At 39.6% G+C, this 27189-nt stretch overlaps 1 protein-coding gene across 1 annotated transcript in view; it reads right to left on the bottom strand.

Annotated features, from left to right (window-relative positions):
- LOC142987986 (uncharacterized) overlaps positions 1-26754 on the bottom strand; it is a 54609-nt gene extending 27855 nt beyond the window's left edge. The window contains exon 1 of the mRNA XM_076136982.1: positions 26463-26754. Within this exon, the coding sequence (XP_075993097.1) occupies positions 26463-26754 (292 nt within the window). The remainder of the gene's footprint in view (positions 1-26462) is intronic.
- Between the last annotated feature and the right edge of the window lie 435 nt (positions 26755-27189).

Raw genomic sequence — 27189 nt, 5'->3', positions numbered from 1 at the left:
GCTGAGGGGTTTTTGTGCAGGTCCACTGATGGTTTGTATCATTGTGAGTCTCTGGCACAGTAATACACAGCAGAGTCTTCAGTCTTCAGATTGTTCATCTGCAGATACACCTGCTGTCTGCTGTTGTCTTTGGAGATGATAAACCGGCCCTTGACTGACTGAGAGTAGTAACCAGTGCTGCCAGTATCATGAGTAGCAACCCACTCCAGTCCTTTTCCAGGAGCCTGTCTGATCCAGCCCATCCCGTAGCTGCTGAGTGAGAACCCAGAGACTGTACAGGTCAGTTTGTGTGAGTCTGCAGGGTTTTTAACCACTGCTTCAGATTGTGTCAGAGTTTGAGCAGCAACACCTGTCAAGATAATAAAAGATCATTATATACATTGAAGTGCATTCTTGACATCATTGGAAACATCAGATCCAGATGTGTAGAGCTTCACCTGCCCAGCAGACAGCTAAAAGCAGCAGTCCTGTCCTGTAGTCCATCATGCTAAAGTGTGTGTCCACTGTTCTCTGTCAGCCTCTCTGCAGTCACATATGTAGAGGAGGAAGACATCCAAGTTTTGCATTGACTCCTCCTCACAGGGAGGAAGGACACAACTGGACTGGACTTTGCTCTCAGTTGCTGTTTAGTCAAAATGTAGAACAGCAAAATTACTTTGTGTTCATATATTAAATGTAAGAAACATACAGGATCTTTTTCTACACAAAGCCTTTGTCACACAGCACAACAGCAAAGATCACTGGTTGATTTTTTTTTCTCATTTCATGGCCATCAATGTACAACAAACTCAATCTACCCTTCATAGGTTTAAACAGGAAAATATGTTACATTTGTATCTGGAGGAATGAAACTATTCTCTAAACTTCTGTCTCCAGTAAAACATTATAAAATAATAATAATAATACTAATAATAATAATAATAATACTACTACTACTGCTACTAATAATAATAATAATAATAATAATAATAATAATGATGATGATGATAATAATTATAATAATAATAATAATAATAAAAACAACAATAATAATTATTATTATTATTATTTTTATTATTATTATTATTATAAAATATAAGTACAGCTCAGCTTCATGGTGAAGTTTTGGATCAGTTCATCTATTTATTTGTTTATGAGGCAGTGTTTGGTTTTGTGTAATTCACTGTATTTATTTCTACATTATATATGCTAATTACACAAACAAATCAATAGTTCAATATAAATAGTTTGGAAGAAAGAGAGTGGGTCATGATTAAACTACTCTGATGTCAAATAACTGACAACAACTGACTAACATTCCAGTGCTTCAGCTAAATAGAGGAAGTGGTTTGTGTATGTTGTCTCTGTTACTGTTTCCCACTGTGTTCCTCTTGCACAGTGATACACTGCAGTGTCCTCGGCCTTCAGATGGTTCATCTGTAGGTAGACTTTCTGGCTGGAGTCGTCTCTGGAGATGGTGAATCTGCCCTTGACTGACTGGGAGTAATAGATGGGAGAACTACCTGTGTGTATGTAAGCGATCCACTCTGGTCCTTTACCCGCAGCCTGCCTGATCCAGCTCCACGCTGAGCTACTTAAACTAAACCCTGAGGTTGTGCAGGTGAGTCTGTGGGATTCTCCAGGTGTTTTCAGCACCGGTCCAGACTCGGTTATGCTCCAACCTTTAACACCCGTGCAAACAAACAGAGCAGCGAGCAAGAGCGTTAGCTTCATGTCAGCCATGTTTACAGCGTGCTTAGTATGGCTTCAAAGCAATGAAAGCCCTTTAAATATGATGGGAGCTGTCTCCCTCACACAATTTGTTTATTGCAAACTCCTCCCACATCTCAGCCAGCATCTGTGATTCCATGCATCTGGAGCAAAATATCATGCAAAACAAAAGAACATGTGAGTGTTTACAGTGGTGGTGTTATTAGTGTTGGTTATTCTATTGTTCAATATCAGGTTCTGGTTGATTTTCACTTAATTCCTTTGCCTAAATATGAGAGATATTCTTAATTTATTAACTCTATCATCTTTTGTTTATTTGTTCATGTGGACATTTCATTATCAATATTTTCCTAAATATGCGATATTCATTTTATTTTTTATTCTATATCTTATTCCAGCTGTAGCTCTGGTTAGTATTTTGGGCTTAAGAGGGAGAAATATCAAACTTTGTACAGTATTTAAGGATTCAAAGAGCTGTCAGTGATGTGAGACAGTGAGTGTTCTCAAAGTGTGAGTTCAGTAGGATTTTGTACAGCTGCTTCACAACTTCAGTCACTGTGGCTCTCGAGCACAATAATAAACAGCAGAGTCTTCAGTCTTCAGATTGTTCATCTGCAGATACACCTGCTGTCTGCTGTTGTCTCTGGAGATGATAAACCGGCCCTTGACTGACTGAGAGTAGAGAGCAGTGCTACTATAATGATAAGCAACCCACTCCAGTCCTTTTCCAGGAGCCTGTCTGATCCAGCTCATCTCGTAGCTGCTGAGTGTGAACCCAGAGACTGTACAGGTCAGTTTGTGTGAGTCTGCAGGGTTTTTAACCACTGCTTCAGATTGTGTCAGAGTTTGAGCAGCAACACCTGTCAAGATAATAAAAGATCATTATATACATTGAAGTGCATTCTTGACATCATTGGAAACATCAGATCCAGATGTGTAGAGCTTCACCTGCCCAGCAGACAGCTAAAAGCAGCAGTCCTGTCCTGTAGTCCATCATGCTAAAGTATGTGTCCACTGTTCTCTGTCAGCCTCTCTGCAGTCACATATGTAGAGGAGGAAGACATCCAAGTTTTGCATTGACTCCTCCTCACAGGGAGGAAGGACACAACTGGACTGGACTTTGCTCTCAGTTGCTGTTTAGTCAAAATGTAGAACAGCAAAATTACTTTGTGTTCATGTATTTACATATAAGAAACATACAGGATCTTTTTCTACATAAAGCCTTTGTCACACAGCACAACAGCAAAGATCAATGGTTGATTTTTCTTTGTCATTTCATGACCATCAATGTACAACAAACTCAATCTACCCTTCATAGGTTTAAACAGGAAAATATGTTACATTTGTATCTGGAGGAATGAAACTATTCTCTAAACTTCTGTCTCCAGTAGTAAATAACAGTAACAATAATGATATAATATCAGTACAGCTCAGATTGATGTTGAAGTTTTGAATCATCAATCTCTCCGTCTCTTTATTTATTTCCAATAACTTAACTAGTTTTTATTGTGGTTCACTAAATTGATTCTTCAAGATAATCATTGATAGATTCATATTTATACTTTAATAATTAAATGTATAAAATGAATACATTATACCTTAAATGTGTGTATATAGTGTATGTTGATGCAACATGAAGTACTTTTGTGAGATAATTTTCCTGCTTGTTGTCTGTGGAGGTTTGGTCACAGCTGCTCCACTGTCTTCAGTCACTGTGGCTCTTCGAGCACAGAAGTAAACAGCAGAATCCTCTGCTGTCAGGCTCCTGGCCTCCAGGTACTGAGTGCTGCTGGGCACATCTTCAGTCAGCGTGAAACGGCTTTCAAAGGAGCTGCTATAGAGAGCAGAGTTTGAACCTGTGCTCATATATGCCATCCACTCCAGAGCTTTCCCTGGTCTCTGCCGTATCCAACCAATATTGTAACTTGTCATGCGATACCCAGATATGACACATGACATCTTCACTGTCTCTCCAGGTCTCTTCACCTGAGAGGGAGACTGGTCCAGTTTGATGTCACCTAACACTCCTATAAGCAAAGAAAAGGACATCCATCAAATGTTAAACTCTCATGTGAGTCAGTGACACAGAAAGCTTAAAGTGTGTAACTACACAAATCCCTGACTTACCATGAAGAGTTACTAGAAAGAACAAACTGCACACAATCATCTTATAAACAGTGGGATGAAGAGTTTTCTGCTCAAAGTTCCAGTTGTTCTGTCACAAATGTCACTGGTTGTTGGTATATAAAGAAGGAAGAGTTTGCATAGACCGCCCCCTACAGGTTTAAATAGAGGAACATGTTACACAAACAAGTTTCACTGTTCAGATCTCAGATGATGATGTGTGAGTCACAGCTTTTGTAGATATCACACATGTTTCTGAGTTTTTGGACAAAGATTAACAGTTTCATCATAGTTTCATTCAGATGAGTCTATGATCAACGGCATGTTATCAAAGATCTGTTAATATTGGGGACATGAATCTGTAATGCACTCGCACTTTATTGATCTGGGCTACAAGAAGACAGACATCAATAGTCTCCTATCATTCACTTCTTTATTTGTCAGGAAGAAACACAATCACACTAAGTTTTGCTTTGTTTATTCCTCTGTGTCTCATTGGGACAAACACACACAGCTGCATTCAGTCCTCAGTCTCTGCCCTCAAAGTGCTGCTTGCACAGGATGTGTCTCCAGCTGAGGGGTTTTTGTGCAGGTCCGCTGATGGTTTGTATCATTGTGGGTCTCTGGCACAGTAATACACAGCAGAGTCTTCAGGCTGCATATTCTGTCCATACAGAGTCGCTGTGTTGGTGGAAGCATCTAAGGAGATACTGAAGATGTTCTTTAGTGAATCTTTGTAGTATGAAGATGTTCCCTGTTTCATTCCAATCCACTCCAGTCCTTTCCCTGCAGGCTGTCTGATCCAAGCTGTCCAATAGCTGTTAACAGAATAAGAGACCTGACAGGAGAGGGTCAGACGTTGACCTGGCTGCACACTCACAGAGGCTGGCTGTGTCAGCTGTTCACACTTCACACCTGTTTTAAAAACAAAAAACAAATATGTGTGAGATATTAACCAGTTCCTTTGCAAAGGGAGAAATGCTGATGCAGTCCAACTCTGAGACACTCACAGCATCCAGCAGTCAGCAGCAGCAAAGTCACACAGAACATGATTGTGTTGGAGCTGAAGAGATGGAAGCTTCTGTTCCTCTTTAACCTCCACTGACAGGCGGATATGAAGTCTTTATATCTCAACATGGAGACTGAGTCATTTACATACTGAGCACATGACATACTGACGTGAATATAACAGAGAAGCAAATGGATGAAGTAGATTTGAGTCATTTGCAGAAACAGCTTACTGAGCTTCACTGTAACACTTCACTTCAACCTGCTGTCTGCTGGTATTACAGCCAGCTTATGATACTGCAGACTGTGTCAGACATGTTAGACTGGATTCTGGCTGTCAAACTTCATGAAAACTTCCATGGGCCTCATCATCAATATTTGTTCATATGAACAAAGACGAAAAAGAGTTTGTTAGTTAGTTCATATATCACATGACAAGAAGAGGAAAAACATTGTTTCTGCTTATCAGAATACTTTCTGTTTGAGTGGAGTTGAGAAAAATACTTATTTTTACTGTGAATCAAGAATAATTCTGTTGAAGGTAAATATATAGAGAGAGATTTATATTTATAATAGCTGTTAATAATCCAGTGCTGCTAATTCTCTCAGGGGGAGAGGATGTGCTGGCCCTCACTTATTCTACATGAGTCGCTCTAAAGACTTCATTTGAATTTTGTGAGACATTTACGAAGTCCAGAATGTCTATCAACATTAATTATCATTTAAACTCAGTTTATCATGTATGTGACTTGACAGAGTACGGGAGGGTGAGAAATTAAGGATTTTGCACAGCTGCTCAATCTACTCCAGTCACTGTGGCTCTCTAGCACAATAATAAACAGCAGAGTCTTCAGTCTTCAGGCTGTTCATCTGCAGATACACCTGGTCCATGTTGTTGTCTCTGGAAATGGTGAAGCGATTCTTCACAGACTGGGAATACGATATAGTGCCACCACTCGGAGCAGAAATGAAGGCGATCCATTCCAGTCCTTTCCCTTCAGCTTGTCTGATCCAGCCGATATCAGCGCTAGAATCTGATATTCCTGCATATGTACAGGTCAGTTTGTGAGAGTCTCCATGCTGCTTTACCACTGCTTCAGACTGAGTCAGAGTCTGACTCCAAACACCTGCAGAGAACAGCAGCTTGATGAGAACAAAACCAAATAACCTTAACAATGAATGAAAGATATGTTGCGTCCTTCACCAGTCAAAGCTGACAGCATTAGAAATGTGACACACGTAGCTGAAGCCATGATGATCTGCTCAGGAGTCTGATCTCACTTCTTCAAATACAGAAGGAACACAGCAGGGTTTTGCATCGACTCCTCCTCGCAATCATGAATAGTCAAAATATGGTGTGTGGCCATCAGAGTTTGTGGCCGCTTCTCTGGAGTAATATCTTTGTTCAAGAGATGTAGTGCAAGAGAACAGTGCAGGAGTTGATTCAGTTTCTTCTACTTCTTGGGATTTTTTTTTTTTTTCTTGCAAACAGAACCCATTCATGGCAGGAAAACAAACACATAATCTGATAATTAGTCAATTGATGACTTGCAGGATTTCTTTGATTTGGACTGATTCTTCTTGCAGATGAGAAGGCAAACCACCATCAGATCATCAGAACTTAGAGATGGCTTGAGCTCCTTCATAAAGATAAACATGATACATCTTATCCTATAATTGTATGTGCAATGTCATGTAAAATGTTTGCTTCAATAAAAAATAAATAGCACAAAAAAAAAAATAATAATAATAATAATAATAAATAAATAAAGATATACATGAAACATTTTTTGCCATATTTCGTTTGAGTATAAAACTTGAAGTAAATTAATCTATAGAGTATAAACTAGTGAATGAGATACAATATACATTATGACATTTATGAGCTGGTACGTTGTAATGTACACATAATGAATAAATAATAAAGTATCAATATAGATTTTTAATGTATTTTGAATTGTTATTGTGAATGAAGTACTGTGTCTTTTTCCTTTTTTAGATAAGAGCAACAATTCCACCAACACCACCTGAGGAGGTGCAGTGTCAGGAAACTGTATGTGGATTATAAAGGAAGAACATTATGGACTTGTTGTGTTTTTAACATAAGCTCATTTGTTTCTGAGGTCATTTTATACAGCCTAAGCTTTTCATGATTGAAGACAGAGAGTGTTCTCAAAGTGTGAGTTCAGTAGGATTTTGTACAGCTGCTTCACAACTTCAGTCACTGTGGCTCTCGAGCACAATAATAAACAGCAGAGTCTTCAGTCTTCAGATTGTTCATCTGCAGATACATCTGCTGTCTGCTGTTGTCGCTGGAGATAAACCGGCCCTTGACTGACTGAGAGTAGTAAGCAGTGCTGCCACTATGAGAAGCAACCCACTCCAGTCCTTTTCCAGCAGCCTGTCTGATCCAGCCCATCCAGTAGCTGCTGACTGTGTACCCAGAGACTGTACAGGTCAGTTTGTGTGAGTCTGCAGGGTTTTTAACCACTGCTTCAGATTGTGTCAGAGTTTGAGCAGCAACACCTGTCAAGATAATAAAAGATCATTATATACATTGAAGTGCATTCTTGACATCATTGGAAACATCAGATCCAGATGTGTAGAGCTTCACCTGCCCAGCAGACAGCTAAAAGCAGCAGTCCTGTCCTGTAGTCCATCATGCTAAAGTGTGTGTCCACTGTTCTCTGTCAGCCTCTCTGCAGTCACATATGTAGAGGACGAAGACATCCAAGTTTTGCATTGACTCCTCCTCACAGGGAGGGAGGACACAACTGGACTGGACTTCCCTCTCATCTTCATATTCTCTTGCATGTTTGCATGTCTTAAGAAGAATAACTATCAACATTAACATAACAACAAGCCTATAGGCCTTGAATAGTTAATATACAGTTCATCATGTCCCAGGTAACACACACATAGTGTTTATCAAAGGCAACGTGGGACATCTTCAACTCATTCAATTCTTTTAATCTAAATCCAACCTATAAGTAATGACCTCTACATAAAAACAGAGCAATCTCTCCGTCTCTTTGTTTATTTCCAATAACTTAACTATTTTTTATTGTGGTTCACTAAATTGATTCTTCAAGATAATCATTGATAGATTCATATTTATACTTTAATAATTAAATGTACAAAATGAATACATTATACCTTAAATGTGTGTATATAGTGTATGCGTCACAACATCAACTATCCATTCCAGTCCTTTTCCTGGTTTCTGACGAATCCAGTGCAGCCATGCAAGAGGAAGTCCATCCACCTTACAGGACAGTGTGACGGACTCTGCGGCGCTCCTGACCACAGCCTCTGAGGAGGTGAGGGACTGGCCACCAACAGCTGAGAGACACACGCAGAGTTTAGATGATGGGAAGACAGCAGGCGATCCATTTTCCAACAGCGAATAAGTACTTCACTCACCTGAAATGAGAGCCAAGAGGAAGACACTTTCCATAGCTGCCATGGTGGAAACCTTACTGAATCTGCCACTGCTGGAGATGAAGAGATATATGTGATACGGAGAGACTGGGTGGAGACTGTGGCTCAATCCTCATATTTGCATTGTTACCAGTCTTGATCTGGAGGTACTTAAAGATCACAAAGACAAGCACTGTTTGTCAAATGGGCAACAGCTAATAGAGCGTGTGTGGAAATAGAGGAAATAGAGGAAAAGCAATCTTGAATGTTTTCTTCTTTCTGAATTATTTCATTGTTAAAAACACATTTGCTCAGATGTAAAAATGTGTTCTGTTCATGTTACAAACTTTGGTGCATTCAGTGTCACCCTAAACCCGTTTTGGCATTTGCTGATAATAGCTGGATGCCAATTTTACACTATGGCTCTGTGGTTTGGGGATTCAATGTGACATTTACTGCTATTCAAATACTGCGATTTGTATTCACAGCCTCATCAAAAGTGATTTAATGTAGCAAACTCCATTGATCAAATATGTTTCCATTCGTCAGATGTGGAGTTGTCTTTCTGTTTTGGTGTGTTGGTTTAAATGATATAAACATTAGTCAAAGAAACTGAAGAGCGGTCAGACAAAACTGTTTTATTTGTTTTATTTTTAACAAATAAAGTTGTGCCTCCATAATAAAACATTGCCCTCCATGTGCATCTTTCTTCCTGATCGGTTTAAAGTGTGAAAATACATGGGCTCCTCCTCTGGTCACGTTGTGCATCAACTGTGCAGACACTGAGGGGTTTTTGTGCAGGTCCACTGATGGTTTGTATCATTGTGAGTCTCTGGCACAGTAATACACAGCAGAGTCTTCAGGCTGCATATTCTGTCCGTTCAGAGTCGCTGTGTTTGTAGACGTTTCCAAGGAGATACTGAACTTGTTTTTAAGTGAATCTTTGAAGAAAGTGTAATGAGTACTTTTCATTCCAATCCACTCCAGTCCTTTCCCTGCAGGCTGTCTGATCCAAGCTGCATAATAGCTGCTAAAAGAATACGTGACCTGACATCTGATGGTCAGCTGTTGACCTGGCTGCACACTCACAGAGGCTGGCTGTGTCAGCTGTTCACACCTCACACCTGTAAAGAAAAACATGTTCAATCTTCAGTCGCTGTTGAACAGAGTGAGACCTATAAAAGAGTCTCAGTGAAACTCACAGGATCCAGCAGACAGCAGCAGCAGCAGCAGAGCTACAGAGAACATGGTTGGTATTGAAGGTGATCTGCTGGGAGCTTCTCTCCTTCTGCCTCAGCTGACAGCATGATAGGAAGAGTTTATAGCAGACTGGAAGGAAGTTCACTTTGCATAGAAAAGGACACTGACAGGCTATAAAAGAGGCTCCAGGTCAGACTGTCCTATTACAAGCAGACAGTACTTGGATTGTGTGTATGAGTCATCTTTTAATATTTCAATACTTCCTATAGAAAAAGAGTTTAGTTTTCAAACATGAACTCAAACTGAATGTGTTGCAGGTCCTGCTGTATATGTTTAGATGATAATGTCCCTTACTCTTTATTTGTTATCTACATTTGAAGTGTATCAAGTATGTCACAGAAAGGAAAAACAAGATAAACGATTAATATGTGATCATGCTCTTGTCTCAGACCTTCAGTTATTTTACAATTCTCAACTAGATTTAACTTGAAGCCTCCTTCATTTCAGATGATTGGAATGTTACTCATAGATGTGCGATTTATCATTGCTAATGTTTTTGTTTGTGATGTAGACCAACACAGTACTTTTCAGATTACTTAACTTAGTAAGTATATATTCAGAAATATTTGTGTTTACTTGACTACACATCCAAATTAAAATATATATTTGTAGTCCATTATTTTCCAACCTTTGATGATGGATGGATATTTAGGCCACTGTGGTACAAAAAATTAAAAAGAATTGCAATGTTGGCAAAAAAAAGTGTCAATGAAATATTTAAGATAAAAAGTCAGAAAGTGACAGAGATTACATAATATTATGGTAATTCAGATTAAATTCAGGCCGGAATCAAAAGTTCTGAATGTCACCAAGAGGAGAAAGAGATTATTTTACTTTCAATACTTGAGTACTGTTATTATCCACAAAATACTTTTGATACTTGAGTAGAATTTACATCAACATCTAAGTTCATTTTACTCAAACATTTTTCCTCATTGATGTCTTTCACTTGTAACAAAGTCATTTTGGAATGAAGAATAAATGATGAATCTATACTTTAACACAAGTGCAGCTTCCAGGTTCTTGCTCCTCCATGTTGTATCTGTAATAGTTATATTTTCCACATCACATGAAGTTCACCTCACAGTTCTGATTCAGTGAACACATTCAGGTGTGTATGCTCTTCATCATTATTGACGGTGATGAGTCAAATGTTGCTAAAGAGACTTTTTGGAGATTTCAGATTGTGTCAAAATAATGTTTCAGCAGAATCTGTATTGTGCTTCATTCCTCTCTGTTGTAACTGCACACATTATGAGTAAGAGAGAGAAAAGTCAAGAAAAACAGTGGTGTGATGGCGCCCCCTCTGGTGGCTTCATGAACAACTGTGCAGACACTGAGGGGTTTTTGTGCAGGTCCACTGATGGTTTGTATCATTGTGAGTCTCTGTCACAGTAATACACAGCAGAGTCTTCAGGCTGCATATTCTGTCCGTTCAGAGTCACTGTTTTTGTGGACGTTTCCAAGGAGATACTGAACTTGTTTTTCAGTGAATCTTTGAAGTAGGAGCTACCAGTATCTTTCATTCCAATCCACTCCAGTCCTTTCCCTGCAGGCTGTCTGATCCAAGCTGTGTAATAGCTGCTAAGATCATAAGTGACCTGACATCTGATGGTCAGCTGTTGACCTGGCTGCACACTCACAGAGGCTGGCTGTGTCAGCTGTTCACACCTCACACCTGTGAAGAAAAACATGTTCAATCTTCAGTCGGTGTTGAACAGAGTGAGACCTATAAAAGAGTCTCAGTGAAACTCACAGGATCCAGCAGACAGCAGCAGCAGCAGCAGAGCTACAGAGAACATGGTTGGTATTGAAGGTGATCTGCTGGGAGCTTCTCTCCTTCTGCCTCAGCTGACAGCATGATAGGAAGAGTTTATAGCAGACTGGAAGGAAGTTCACTTTGCATAGAAAAGGACACTGACAGGCTATAAAAGAGGCTCCAGGTCAGACTGTCCTATTACAAGCAGACAGTACTTGGATTGTGTGTATGAGTCATCTTTTAATATTTCAATACTTCCCCCAGAAAATGAGTTTATTTTTCATACATTAACTCAAACGGAATGTGTTGCAGGTCCTGCTGTATATGTTTAGATGATAATGTCCCTTACTCTTTATTTGTTACGTACATTTGAAGTGTATCAAGTATGTCACAGAAAGGAAAAACAAGATAAATGATTAATATGTGATCATGCTCTTGTCTCAGACCTTCAGTTATTATTCAGTTCTCAACTAGTTTTAACTTGAAGGGTCCTTGACTTCAGATTTTAGGAAAATTACTGGGACTTAGCATTGTAATTGTTTTTGTACAGAGTGTTGCTCTCTCCTGTCTCACTGTGGCTCTCCAGCACAATAATAAACAGCAGAATCTTCAATATTAGAGGTTGTTGTAGTGTTTAGTATGGTGTTGATGTGGAGATACACCTGCTGCTGTCTGCTGCTGTCTCTGGAGATGATAAACAGACCTCAGATTAACTGACAGTGCAGCTCCTGTATATATACCTGAGTATAAAGACATTAACTATATGGGTATGTATGATGGGTATATCAGCTCAGTGTAAGTATGAGTACAGTAGGACTTTGTCCAGTTGCTCAGCTAACTTTAGTCCCTGTGGCTCTCCAGCACAATAATAAAGAGCAGACACAGATTAACCTCTGATTATTATTTATGAATATTGTCTCTATTGATTATGGCAATTTTCATCAGAGTTTTCTATCAAATCCAGCTTTTTATTTGCCCTATGCTTGTCATTATAACTCATGATTATAATATTCATCATTACACTTTCGTACATGCAAAGTCATTCAACCATAAGCACAGCTGTTTCTTTCACACTGACTTCACATCAACTAAGGAGCAGTCCTCATTGTCTTCATTTACACCTCCTGCTGCCCCCTGGAGGTCAATATATAAAACACTTCTTTGGGTTTTTGTAAATCCTCTCTCCTTGTTCTCATCACTGTGAGTCTCTGGCACAGTAATAGACTGCAGAGTCCTCTGGCTTCAGGTTGGGCAGTCTCAGATAAACCATGCTGTTGCTATCATCTCTTGTGATTTCTGCACGTCCTTTCACACTGCTGGCATATGTTGTGCTTGCATCGGTGTAAATGATCCCCAACCATTCCAAAGCTTTTCCTTCAGCTTGTCTTATCCAGTTCATATTAAAGCTGCTGAAGGTAAAGCCAGTACCCCTGCAGGAAAGACTGAGAGTTTCCTGAGGCTGTTTCAACACTGGAGTGGAGGGAATGGACTCCATAGCCTGGCCATTCACAGCTGCCAAACAACAAGAGAACAGACAGAAGGTGAGAAAAAGGATAATAAGGACCAACTGTAAAACAACCAAAAACCTTTTTTCCTCTTTCAAGCAGCATGAAGCGTCACACACTCACAGGGCAGGAAGAGAGCTGTCAGCAGAAGGCACAGTTTGTTGGCCATCCTAGAGTTGAAGATGTGAAGTCAGCTGCTCCACACAGCACAGTGAGACAGCCAGTCAGTGTGAGGACAGATGTAAGCACTCTGCAGCTCTGTATTTGCATTGTGATGAAGGTCAGAGGTTATTCAAATACACCTTTACATACAAATGATGACATCACAACTGCCGGTGCTCCTGATCTTTACAAAGTGCACGCAACCAAAAACAGGGAGGAGGGAGTGGCTACAGTACTGCCACTCATGTACAGCTTCTCTGTATCTGAGTGGATTCAGTGTTAGTCATGTTTTATCTGTGTTGTTCCTGAAACCTGAGTAGCACAAAAATATGAAGAGTAATAATTGTAAATATATATTAGTAGATATTATTATGTTGATCTGCAGGATAAACTCCATATCTCACAATGTAACAGCAGGTCATGTTAGAGTTTACATCCAGCCTTGACTTTCTCGGATGTGGATGACATCATCATGTAATATTACTCATTTTACTACGCTGTCAGTTCAATTGTATCTTTAAAATGTCCACACTTTCATAATTTTATATGAATGTCTGCATGATTGAATAACATTCAGTGGCCTCTAACATGTTAAGCAGGGAATCAGTCTTGAATGATTGTGAGGTCTCATAGCGCCTCCTCTGGTGGGTTTGTGGAACTGTGCAGACACTGAGGGGTTTTTGTGCAGGTCCACTGATGGTTTGTATCATTATGAGTCTCTGGCACAGTAATACACAGCAGAGTCTTCAGGCTGCATATTCTGTCCGTTCAGAGTCACTGTCTTTGTGGACGTTTCCAAGGAGATACTGAACTTGTTCTTTAGTGAATCTTTGAAGTGAGTGCCACCAGTATATTTCTGTCCAATCCACTCCAGTCCTTTCCCTGCAGGCTGTCGGATCCAAGCTGTCCAATAGCTAAGAGCATAGGTGACCTGACATCTGATGGTCAGCTGTTGACCTGGCTGCACACTCACAGAGGCTGGCTGTGTCAGCTGTTCACACCTCACACCTGTAAAGAAAAACATGTTCAATCTTCAGTCGCTGTTGAACAGAGTGAGACCTATAAAAGAGTCTCAGTGAAACTCACAGGATCCAGCAGACAGCAGCAGCAGCAGCAGAGCTACAGAGAACATGGTTGGTATTGAAGGTGATCTGCTGGGAGCTTCTCTCCTTCTGCCTCAGCTGACAGCATGATAGGAAGAGTTTATAGCAGACTGGAAGGAAGTTCACTTTGCATAGAAAAGGACACTGACAGGCTATAAAAGAGGCTCCAGGTCAGACTGTCCTATTACAAGCAGACAGTACTTGGATTGTGTGTATGAGTCATCTTTTAATATTTCAATACTTCCCCCAGAAAATTAGTTTATTTTTCATACATTAACTTACACTGAATGTGTTGCAGGTCCTGCTGTATATGTTTAGATGATAATGTCCCTTACTCTTTATTTGTTATCTACATTTGAAGTGTATGAAGTATGTCACAGAAAGGAAAAACAAGATAAATGATTAATATGTGATCATGCTCTTGTCTCAGACCTTCAGTTATTATTCAGTTCTCAACTAGTTTTAACTTGAAGGCTCCTTGACTTCAGATTTTAAGAAAATTACTGGGACTTAGCATTGTAATTGTTTTTGTACAGAGTGTTGCTCTCTCCTGTGTCACTGTGGCTCTCCAGCACAATAATAAACAGCAGAATCTTCAATATTAGAGGTTGTTGTAGTGTTTAGTATGGTGTTGATGTGGAGATACACCTGCTGCTGTCTGCTGCTGTCTCTGGAGATGATAAACAGACCTCAGATTAACTGACAGTGCAGCTCCTGTATATATACCTAAGTATAAAGACATTAACTATATGGGTATGTATGATGGGTATATCAGCTCAGTGTAAGTATGAGTACAGTAGGACTTTGTCCAGTTGCTCAGCTAACTTTAGTCCCTGTGGCTCTCCAGCACAATAATAAAGAGCAGACACAGATTAACCTCTGATTATTATTTATGAATATTGTCTCTATTGATTATGGCAATTTTCCTCATAGTTTTCTATCAAATCCAGCTTTTTATTTCTCCTTTGCTTTTCATTATAACTCATGATTATAATATTCATCATTACACTTTCGTACATGCAACATCGTTCAACCATAAGCACAGCTGTTTCTTTCACACTGACTTCACATCAACTAAGGAGCAGTCCTCATTGTCTTCATTTACACCTCCTGCTGCCCCCTGGAGGTCAATATATAAAACACTTCTTTGGGTTTTTGTAAAGCCTCTCTCCTTGTTCTCATCACTGTGAGTCTCCGGCACAGTAATAGACTGCAGAGTCCTCTGGCTTCAGGTTGGGCAGTCTCAGATAAACCATGCTGTTGCTATTATCTCTTGTGATTTCTGCACGTCCTTTCACACTGCTGGCATAATATGCTGTGCTTCCAGTGTCAAAATACCCCAACCATTCCAAAGCTTTTCCCTCAGCTTGTCTTATCCAGTGCATATTAAAGCTAGTGAAGGTAAAGCCAGTACCCCTGCAGGAAAGACTGAGAGTTTCCTGAGGCTGTTTCAACACTGGAGTGGAGGGAATGGACTCCATAGCCTGGCCATTCACAGCTGCCAAACAACAAGAGAACAGACAGGAGGTGAGAAAAAGGAGAATAAGGAGGAACTGTAAAACAACCAAAAACCTTTTTTCCTCTTTAAAGCAGCATGAAGCGTCACACACTCACAGGGCAGGAAGAGAGCTGTCAGCAGAAGGCACAGTTTGTTGGCCATCCTAGAGTTGAAGATGTGAAGTCAGCTGCTCCACACAGCACAGTGAGACAGCCAGTCAGTGTGAGGACAGATGTAAGCACTCTGCAGCTCTGTATTTGCATTGTGATGAAGGTCAGAGGTTATTCAAATACACCTTTACATACAAATGATGACATCACAACTGCCGGTGCTCCTGATCTTTACAAAGTGCACGCAACCAAAAACAGGGAGGAGGGAGTGGCTACAGTACTGCCACTCATGTACAGCTTCTCTGTATCTGAGTGGATTCAGTGTTAGTCATGTTTTATCTGTGTTGTTCCTGAAACCTGAGTAGCACAAAAATATGAAGAGTAATAATTGTAAATATATATTTGTAGATATTATTATATTGATAACATAATATTATGGTAATACAGATTAAGTTCATGTCTGTATCAGAAGTTCTGCATGTCACCGTGAGGAGCAAGAGATTATTTTATTTTCAGTACTGGAGTACAGTTATTCGCCAATATATACTTTTGGAGCTTGAGTAGAACTTACATCAACATCTAAGTTCATTTGACTCAAACATATTTCATCATTGATGTATTTCACTTGTAACAAAGTCATTTTGTAATGAAGAATAAATGATGAATCTATACTTTAACACAAGTGCAGCTTCCTGGTTCTTGCTCCTCCATGTTGTATCTGTAAAAGTTATATTTTCCACATCACATGAAGTTCACCTCACAGTTCTGATTCAGTGAACAATTCATGTGTTTATGATCTTCATCATTATTGACGGTGATGAGTCAAATGTTGCTAAAGACTTTTTGGAGATTTCAGATTCACTGGGTGTCAAAATAATGTTTCAGCAGAATCTGTATTGTGCTTCATTCCTCTCTGTTGTAACTGCTCACATTATGAGTTAGAGAGAGAAAAGTCAAGAAAAACAGTGGTGTGGTAGCGCCCCCTCTGGTGGCTTCATGAACAACTGTGCAGACACTGAGGGGTTTTTGTGCAGGTCCGCTGATGGTTTGTATCATTGTGAGTCTCTGGCACAGTAATACACAGCAGAGTCTTCAGGCTGCATATTCTGTCCGTTCAGAGTCACTGTCTTTGTGGACGTTTCCAAGGAGATACTGAACTTGGTTTTTAGTGAATCTTTGAAGAGAGTGCCACTAGTATATTTCTGTCCAATCCACTCGAGTCCTTTCCCTGCAGGCTGTCTGATCCAAGCTGTGTAATAGCTGCTAAGAGAATAAGAGACCTGACATCTGATGGTCAGCTGTTGACCTGGCTGCACACTCACAGAGGCTGGCTGTGTCAGCTGTTCACACCTCACACCTGTAAAGAAAAACATGTTCAATCTTCAGTCGGTGTTGAACAGAGTGAGACCTATAAAAGAGTCTCAGTGAAACTCACAGGATCCAGCAGACAGCAGCAGCAGCAGCAGAGCTACAGAGAACATGGTTGGTATTGAAGGTGATCTGCTGGGAGCTTCTCTCCTTCTGCCTCAGCTGACAGCATGATAGGAAGAGTTTATAGCAGACTGGAAGGAAGTTCACTTTGCATAGAAAAGGACACTGACAGGCTATAAAAGAGCATTTGTTCGTTTCATGGATATGATTTCTGCACTGTAGTCCTGCTGTATATGATTTGATGATAATGTCCCTAACTCTTTATTTGTTATGTGCATTTGAAGTGTATGAAGTATGTCACAGAAAGGAAAACCAGATAAATGATTCAAATGTGTTCATGCTCTTGTCTCAGACCTTCAGTTGTTATACCAAAGGTCCTTGATTTCAGTTTACTGGAAAATTTCTGATAGACGTGTGCTTCATCATTATTACTGTTTTTGTTTGTGATGTGGAGCAAAAAAGTACAAATATTTGAATACAGTATTAATGGATTTTTTTTTAGAGAATTATTACTTTCATGGATATAATATATTTTCAGAAATGATTATGTTTACTTCACTACACATCTAAATTAAAATATAATTTTGTAGTCCTTTATTTTCAAACCTTTTGGTGATGGAATATTTAAGCCACAGTAGTACAAAAATAAAGAATTTATTGCAATGTTTGTAAAAAAAATGAAAAAAAAAATTCAAACTGAAAGATTTTGTAACTAGAAGTCAAAAAGTGACAAATATAAGATACTATTATGGTAATTCAGATTAAGTTCATGTCTGTATCTGAAGTTCTGCATGTCACCGTGAGGAGCAAGAGATTATTTTACTTTCAATACTTGAGTAGAGTTATTATTAAAAATAGCTAAGTTCATTTTACTCAAACATTTTTCCTCATTGATGTATTTCACTTGTAACAAAGTCATTTTGGAATGAAGAATAAATGATGAATCTATACTTTAACACAAGTGCAGCTTCCAGGTTCTTGCTCCTCCATGTTGTATCTGTAATAGTTATATTTTCCACATCACATGAAGTTCACCTCACAGTTCTGATTCAGTGAACAATTCATGTGTTTATGATCTTCATCATTATTGACGGTGATGAGTCAAATGTTGCTAAAGACTTTTTGGAGATTTCAGATTCACTGAGAGTAAAAATAATGTTTCAGCAGAATCTGTATTGTGCTTCATTCCTCTCTGTTGTAACTGCTCACATTATGAGTTAGAGAGAGAAAAGTCAAGAAAAACAGTGGTGTGGTGGCGCCCCCTCTGGTGGCTTCATGAACAACTGTGCAGACACTGAGGGGTTTTTGTGCAGGTCCACTGATGGTTTGTATCATTGTGAGTCTCTGGCACAGTAATACACAGCAGAGTCTTCAGGCTGCATATTCTGTCCGTTCAGAGTCACTGTCTTTGTGGACGTTTCCAATGAGATACTGAACTGGTTTTTTAGTGAATCTTTGTAGTAAGAGGCACCAGTATATTTAATTCCAATCCACTCCAGTCCTTTCCCTGCAGGCTGTCTGATCCAAGCTGTGTAATGGCTGCCAAGATCATAAGTGACCTGACATCTGATGGTCAGCTGTTGACCTGGCTGCACACTCACAGAGGCTGGCTGTGTCAGCTGTTCACACCTCACACCTGTAAAGAAAAACATGTTCAATCTTCAGTCGGTGTTGAACAGAGTGAGACCTATAAAAGAGTCTCAGTGAAACTCACAGGATCCAGCAGACAGCAGCAGCAGCAGCAGAGCTACAGAGAACATGGTTGGTATTGAAGGTGATCTGCTGGGAGCTTCTCTCCTTCTGCCTCAGCTGACAGCATGATAGGAAGAGTTTATAGCAGACTGGAGGGAAGTTCACTTTGCATAGAAAAGGACACTGACAGGCTATAAAAGAGGCTCCAGGTCAGACTGTCCTATTACAAGCAGACAATACTTGGATTGTGTGTATGAGTCATCTTTTAATATTTCAATACTTCCCCCAGAAAATGAGTTTATTTTTTATACATTAACTGAAACTGAATGTGTTGCAGGTCCTGCTGTATATGTTTAGATGATAATGTCCCTTACTCTTTATTTGTTATCTACATTTGAAGTGTATCAAGTATGTCACAGAAAGGAAAAACAATATAATTGATTAATATGTGATCATGCTCTTGTCTCAGACCTTCAGTTATTATTCAGTTCTCAACTAGTTTTAACTTGAAGGGTCCTTCATTTCAGATTACATGAAAATTACTGGGATTCATCATTGTAATTGTTTTTGTACAGAGTGTTGCTCTCTCCTGTGTCACTGTGGCTCTCCAGCACAATAATAAAGAGCAGACACAGATTAACCTCTGATTATTATTTATGAATATTGTGCTTTTATGAATATTATTTCTTTATTGATTTTGGAAAATGTCTTGCTTGTCACTATAACTCATGATTATAATATTCATCATTACACTTTCATACATGCAAAGTCATTCAACCATAAGCACAGCTGTTTCTTTCACACTGACTTCACATCAACTAAGGAGCAGTCCTCATTGTCTTCATTTACACCTCCTGCTGCCCCCTGGAGGTCAATATATAAAACACTTCTTTGGGTTTTTGTAAAGCCTCTCTCCTTGTTCTCATCACTGTGAGTCTCTGGCACAGTAATAGACTGCAGAGTCCTCTGGCTTCAGGTTGGGCAGTCTCAGATAAACCATGCTGTTGCTATTATCTCTTGTGATTTCTGCACGTCCTTTCACACTGCTGGCATAATTTGTTGCGCTTCCATCGCTGTAAATATATCCCAACCATTCCAAAGCTTTTCCTTCAGCTTGTCTTATCCAGTGCATATCATAGCTACTGAAGGTAAAGCCAGTAACCCTGCAGGAAAGACTGAGAGTTTCCTGAGGCTGTTTCAACACTGGAGTGGAGGGAATGGACTCCAAAGCCCGGCCATTCACAGCTGCCAAACAACAAGAGAACAGACAGAAGGTGAGAAAAAGGATAATAAGGACCAACTGTAAAACAACCAACAACCTTTCCCACTACTCACAGGATTCAGCAGACAGCAGCAGCAGCAGCAGAGCTACAGAGAACATGGTTGGTATTGAAGGTGATCTGCTGGGAGCTTCTCTCCTTCTGCCTCAGCTGACAGCATGATAGGAAGAGTTTATAGCAGACTGGAAGGAAGTTCACTTTGCATAGAAAAGGACACTGACAGGCTATAAAAGAGGCTCCAGGTCAGACTGTCCTATTACAAGCAGACAATACTTGGATTGTGTGTATGAGTCATCTTTTAGTTTTTCAATACTTCCTATAGAAAAAGAGTTAAGTTTTCAAACATGAACTCAAACTGAATGTGTTGCAGGTCCTGCTGTATATGTTTAGATGATAATGTCCCTTACTCTTTATGTGTTATCTACATTTGAAGTGTATCAAGTATGTCACAGAAAGGAAAAACAAGATAATTGATTAATATGTGATCATGCTCTTGTCTCAGACCTTCAGTTATTATTCAGTTCTCAACTAGTTTTAACTTGAAGGCTCCTTCATTTCAGATTATTGGAAAATTACTGAGAGATGTTCGATTTATCATTGTTGATGTTTTTGTTTGTTGTTCTTGAGAGAATCTTTACTTTTGTGGTGTATTTATATTTTCAGAAATAATTGTGTTTACTTCACTCCATAACCAAATTAAAATACATACTTCAAGTCCATTACCCTCAAAGCTTTGATGATGGACTATTCATGTCCCTGTGGTGAAAAAATGAAAATAGAGCTGCAATATTTGTTAAAAAAAAATATATATATATATATATATATTTATAATATATATATATATATATAACTGTACTCCAATACTGGAGTACAGTTATTATCCAAAAAAAACTTTTGGTACTTGAGTAGAATTAACATCAACAGCTGAGTTCATTTTACTCAAACATTTTACCTCATTGATGTATTTCACTTGTAACAACGTCATTTTGGAATGATAAATAAATGATGACTCTATACTTTTACACAAGTGCAGCTTCCAGGTTCTTGCTCCTCCTCTTTGTTTCTGTTATATTTATTTTTCCACTTCACATAAAGATCATAAAACAGTTCTGATTCAGTGAACAAATTCATGTGTTTATGCTCTTCATAATTATTGAATGTGATGAGTCAAATGTTGCTAAAGAGACTTTTTGGAGATTTCAGATTCACTTAGTGTCATTTAAAATAATGTTTCAGCAGAATCTGTATTGTTCTTCATTCCTCTCTGTTGTAACTGCTCACATTATGAGTTAGAGAGAGAAAATTTCTAAGTTGTCCCTTACTCTTTATTTGTTACGTACATTTGACGTGTATCAAGTATGTCACAAAAAGGAAAAACAAGATAAATGATTAATATGTGATCATGCTCTTGTCTCAGACCTTCAGTTATTATTCAGTTCTCAACTAGTTTTAACTTGAAGGGTCCCTCATTTCAGATTATTGGAAAATTACTTGGATTCATCATTGTAATTGTTTTTGTACAGAGTGTTGCTCTCTCCTGTGTCACTGTGGCTCTCCAGCACAATAATAAAGAGCAGAATCTTCAATATTAGAGGTTGTTGTAGTGTTTAGCATGGTGTTGATGTGGAGATACACCTGCTGCTGTCTGCTGCTGTCTCTGGAGATGATAAACAGACCTCAGATTAACTGACAGTGCAGCTCCTGTATATATACCTAAGTATAAAGACATTAACTATATGGGTATGTATGATGGGTATATCAGCTCAGTGTAAGTATGAGTACAGTAGGACTTTGTCCAGTTGCTCAGCTAACTTTAGTCCCTGTGGCTCTCCAGCACAATAATAAAGAGCAGACACAGATTAACCTCTGATTATTATTTATGAATATTGTGCTTTTATGAATATTATTTCTTTATTGATTTTGGAAAATGTCTTGCTTGTCACTATAACTCATGATTATAATATTCATCATTACACTTTCATACATGCAAAGTCATTCAACCATAAGCACAGCTGTTTCTTTCACACTGACTTCACATCAACTAAGGAGCAGTCCTCATTGTCTTCATTTACACCTCCTGCTGCCCCCTGGAGGTCAATATATAAAACACTTCTTTGGGTTTTTGTAAAGCCTCTCTCCTTGTTCTCATCACTGTGAGTCTCTGGCACAGTAATAGACTGCAGAGTCCTCTGGCTTCAGGTTGGGCAGTCTCAGATAAACCATGCTGTTGCTATCATCTCTTGTGATTTCTGCACGTCCTTTCACACTGCTGGCATAAGCTGTTGAGCTTCCATCGGTGTAAATCCACGCCAACCATTCCAAACCTTTTCCTTCAGCTTGTCTTATCCAGTGCATACTAAAGCTACTGAAGGTAAAGCCAGTACCCCTGCAGGAAAGACTGAGAGTTTCCTGAGGCTGTTTCAACACTGGAGTGGAGGGAATGGACTCCATAGCCTGGCCATTCACAGCTGCCAAACAACAAGAGAACAGACAGAAGGTGAGAAAAAGGAGAATAAGGAGGAACTGTAAAACAACCAAAAACCTTTTTTCCTCTTTCAAGCAGCATGAAGCGTCACACACTCACAGGGCAGGAAGAGAGCTGTCAGCAGAAGGCACAGTTTGTTGGCCATCCTAGAGTTGAAGATGTGAAGTCAGCTGCTCCACACAGCACAGTGAGACAGCCAGTCAGTGTGAGGACAGATGTAAGCACTCTGCAGCTCTGTATTTGCATTGTGATGAAGGTCAGAGGTTATTCAAATACACCTTTACATACAAATGATGACATCACAACTGCCGGTGCTCCTGATCTTTACAAAGTGCACGCAACCAAAAACAGGGAGGAGGGAGTGGCTACAGTACTGCCACTCATGTACAGCTTCTCTGTATCTGAGTGGATTCAGTGTTAGTCATGTTTTATCTGTGTTGTTCCTGAAACCTGAGTAGCACAAAAATATGAAGAGTAATAATTGTAAATATATATTAGTAGATATTATTATGTTGATCTGCAGGATAAACTCCATATCTCACAATGTAACAGCAGGTCATGTTAGAGTTTACATCCAGCCTTGACTTTCTCGGATGTGGATGACATCATCATGTAATATTACTCATTTTACTACGCTGTCAGTTCAATTGTTTCTTTAAAGTGTCCACACTTTCATAATTTTATATGAATGTCTGCATAATTTAATAACATTCAGTGGCCTCTAACATGTTAAGCAGGGAATCAGTCTTGAATGATTGTGAGGTCTCATAGCGCCTCCTCTGGTGGGTTTGTGGAACTGTGCAGACACTGAGGGGTTTTTGTGCAGGTCCACTGATGGTTTGTATCATTGTGAGTCTCTGGCACAGTAATACAAGGCAGAGTCTTCAGGCTGCATATTCTGTCCGTTCAGAGTCACTGTCTTTGTGGACGTTTCCAAGGAGATACTGAACTTGTTCTTTAGTGAATCTTTGTAGTAAGAGTCACCAGTATATTTTGATCCAATCCACTCCAGTCCTTTCCCTGCAGGCTGTCTGATCCAAGCTGTGTAATAGCTGCTAAGAGCATAGGTGACCTGACATCTGATGGTCAGCTGTTGACCTGGCTGCACACTCACAGAGGCTGGCTGTGTCAGCTGTTCACACCTCACACCTGTAAAGAAAAACATGTTCAATCTTCAGTCGCTGTTGAACAGAGTGAGACCTATAAAAGAGTCTCAGTGAAACTCACAGGATCCAGCAGACAGCAGCAGCAGCAGCAGAGCTACAGAGAACATGGTTGGTATTGAAGGTGATCTGCTGGGAGCTTCTCTCCTTCTGCCTCAGCTGACAGCATGATAGGAAGAGTTTATAGCAGACTGGAAGGAAGTTCACTTTGCATAGAAAAGGACACTGACAGGCTATAAAAGAGGCTCCAGGTCAGACTGTCCTATTACAAGCAGACAGTACTTGGATTTGTTTTAGAAATTATTGTTTAATATCTCCGTCTTTTCACCTGTTGATTTGTAGACGCTTAATATGTTTTCATTCGTATGTTTCATCTATCTATCTATCTATCTATCTATCTATCTATCTATCTATCTATCTATCTATCTATCTATCTATCTATCTATCCATCTATTTTGATCTGTTAATGACCTTCATTCTTTATTTGTTTTGTGAATGTGAAGTATAAACAGCAACTCTTCACTTGGCTTTGTGTGCTGAGTGTTTGTGTTGTTCTCTCCTGTGTCTCTGTGGCTGTGGAGCACAATAATAAACAGCAGAATCTTCTGTTTTCAGGCTGTTCATCTGGAGATACACCTGCTGTCTGCTGTTGTCTCTGGAGATGATCAAGCGGCCCTGGATTGACTGAGAGTAGTAAAGTGCTGTCACCATCACTGATAGAAGCTTCACACTCCACATATTTTACTATCAGTTACACTTTTTGTTGTCACATTGTCTATCATCAATGTGACATCATTGCACCACAGATGAACCTGTTTTTATTATTTATGAATATTATACATTTATCCATATTGTTTTTTGTTGATTTTGTCAATTTTCATCAGTTTTCTATCAAATCCAGCTTTTTATTTGTCCTATGCTTGTCATTATAACTCATGATTATAATATTCATCATTACACTTTCATACATGCAAAGTCATTCAACCATAAGCACAGCTGTTTCTTTCACACTGACTTCACATCAACTAAGGAGCAGTCCTCATTGTCTTCATTTACACCTCCTGCTGCCCCCTGGAGGTCAATATATAAAACACTTCTTTGGGTTTTTGTAAAGCCTCTCTCCTTGTTCTCATCACTGTGAGTCTCTGGCACAGTAATAGACTGCAGAGTCCTCTGGCTTCAGGTTGGGCAGTCTCAGATAAACCATGCTGTTGCTATCATCTCTTGTAATTTCTGCACGTCCTTTTCACACTGCTGGCATAAGATGTTGCGCTTGAATCATTGTAAATGATCCCCAACCATTCAAACGGTTTTCCTTCAGCTTGTCTTATCCAGTGCATATAATAGCTACTGAAGGTAAAGCCAGTACCCCTGCAGGAAAGACTGAGAGTTTCCTGAGGCTGTTTCAACACTGGAGTGGAGGGAATGGACTCCATAGCCTGGCCATTCACAGCTGCCAAACAACAAGAGAACAGACAGAAGGTGAGACAAAGGAGAATAAGGACCAACTGTTAAACAACCAACAACCTTTCCCACTACTCACAGGATTCAGCAGACAGCAGCAGCAGCAGCAGAGCTACAGAGAACATGGTTGGTATTGAAGGTGATCTGCTGGGAGCTTCTCTCCTTCTGCCTCAGCTGACAGCATGATAGGAAGAGTTTATAGCAGACTGGAAGGAAGTTCACTTTGCATAGAAAAGGACACTGACAGGCTATAAAAGAGGCTCCAGGTCAGACTGTCCTATTACAAGCAGACAATACTTGGATTGTGTGTATGAGTCATCTTTTAATATTTCAATACTTCCTCTAGAAAATGAGTTTATTTTTCATACATTTACTTAAACTGAATGTGTTGCAGGTCCTGCTGTATATGTTTAGATGATAATGTCCCTTACTCTTTATTTGTTATCTACATTTGAAGTGTATCAAGTATGTCACAGAAAGGAAAAGCAAGATAAATGATTTCTTTGTGATCATGCTCTTGTCTCACACCTTCAGTTATTATTCAGTTCTCAACTAGTTTTAACTTGAAGGCTCCTTGACTTCAGATTTTAGGAAAATTACTGGGACTTAGCATTGTAATTGTTGTTGTACAGAGTGTTGCTCTCTCCTGTCTCACTGTGGCTCTCCAGCACAATAATAAAGAGCAGAATCTTCAATATTAGAGGTTGTTGTAGTGTTTAGTATGGTGTTGATGTGGAGATACACCTGCTGCTGTCTGCTGCTGTCTCTGGAGATGATAAACAGACCTCAGATTAACTGACAGTGCAGCTCCTGTATATATACCTAAGTATAAAGACATTAACTATATGGGTATGTATGATGGGTATATCAGCTCAGTGTAAGGATGAGTACAGTAGGACTTTGTCCAGTTGCTCAGCTAACTTTAGTCCCTGTGGCTCTCCAGCACAATAATAAAGAGCAGACACAGATTAACCTCTGATTATTATTTATGAATATTGTCTCTATTGATTATGGCAATTTTCATCAGAGTTTTATATCAAATCCATCTTTTTATTTGTCCTATGTTTGTCACTATGTCTCATGATTAATATATTCATCATTACACTTTCATACATGCAAAGTCATTCAACCATAAGCACAGCTGTTTCTTTCACACTGACTTCACATCAACTAAGGAGCAGTCCTCATTGTCTTCATTTACACCTCCTGCTGCCCCCTGGAGGTCAATATATAAAACACTTCTTTGGGTTTTTGTAAAGCCTCTCTCCTTGTTCTCATCACTGTGAGTCTCTGGCACAGTAATAGACTGCAGAGTCCTCTGGCTTCAGGTTGGGCAGTCTCAGATAAACCATGCTGTTGCTATCATCTCTTGTGATTTCTGCACGTCCTTTCACACTGCTGGCATAAGATGTTGCGCTTGAATCATAGTAAATGAGCCCCAACCATTCCAAAGCTTTTCCTTCAGCTTGTCTTATCCAGTGCATATTATAGCTACTGAAGGTAAAGCCAGTACCCCTGCAGGAAAGACTGAGAGTTTCCTGAGGCTGTTTCAACACTGGAGTGGAGGGAATGGACTCCATAGCCTGGCCATTCACAGCTGCCAAACAACAAGAGAACAGACAGAAGGTGAGACAAAGGAGAATAAGGAGGAACTGTAAAACAACCAAAAACCTTTTTTCCTCTTTAAAGCAGCATGAAGCGTCACACACTCACAGGGCAGGAAGAGAGCTGTCAGCAGAAGGCACAGTTTGTTGGCCATCCTAGAGTTGAAGATGTGAAGTCAGCTGCTCCACACAGCACAGTGAGACAGCCAGTCAGTGTGAGGACAGATGTAAGCACTCTGCAGCTCTGTATTTGCATTGTGATGAAGGTCAGAGGTTATTCAAATACACCTTTACATACAAATGATGACATCACAACTGCCGGTGCTCCTGATCTTTACAAAGTGCACGCAACCAAAAACAGGGAGGAGGGAGTGGCTACAGTACTGCCACTCATGTACAGCTTCTCTGTAT

This window comes from Genypterus blacodes, unplaced genomic scaffold (assembly GCF_046128005.1).
Source record: "Genypterus blacodes isolate CSIRO-AG114 ecotype Tasmania unplaced genomic scaffold, CSIRO-AGI_Gbla_v1 ptg000291l_1, whole genome shotgun sequence".
Taxonomy (NCBI): Eukaryota; Metazoa; Chordata; class Actinopteri; order Ophidiiformes; family Ophidiidae; genus Genypterus; species Genypterus blacodes.
Note: the sequence above shows the minus strand (reverse complement) of the source record. Positions and strands in the feature narration are given on the sequence as shown.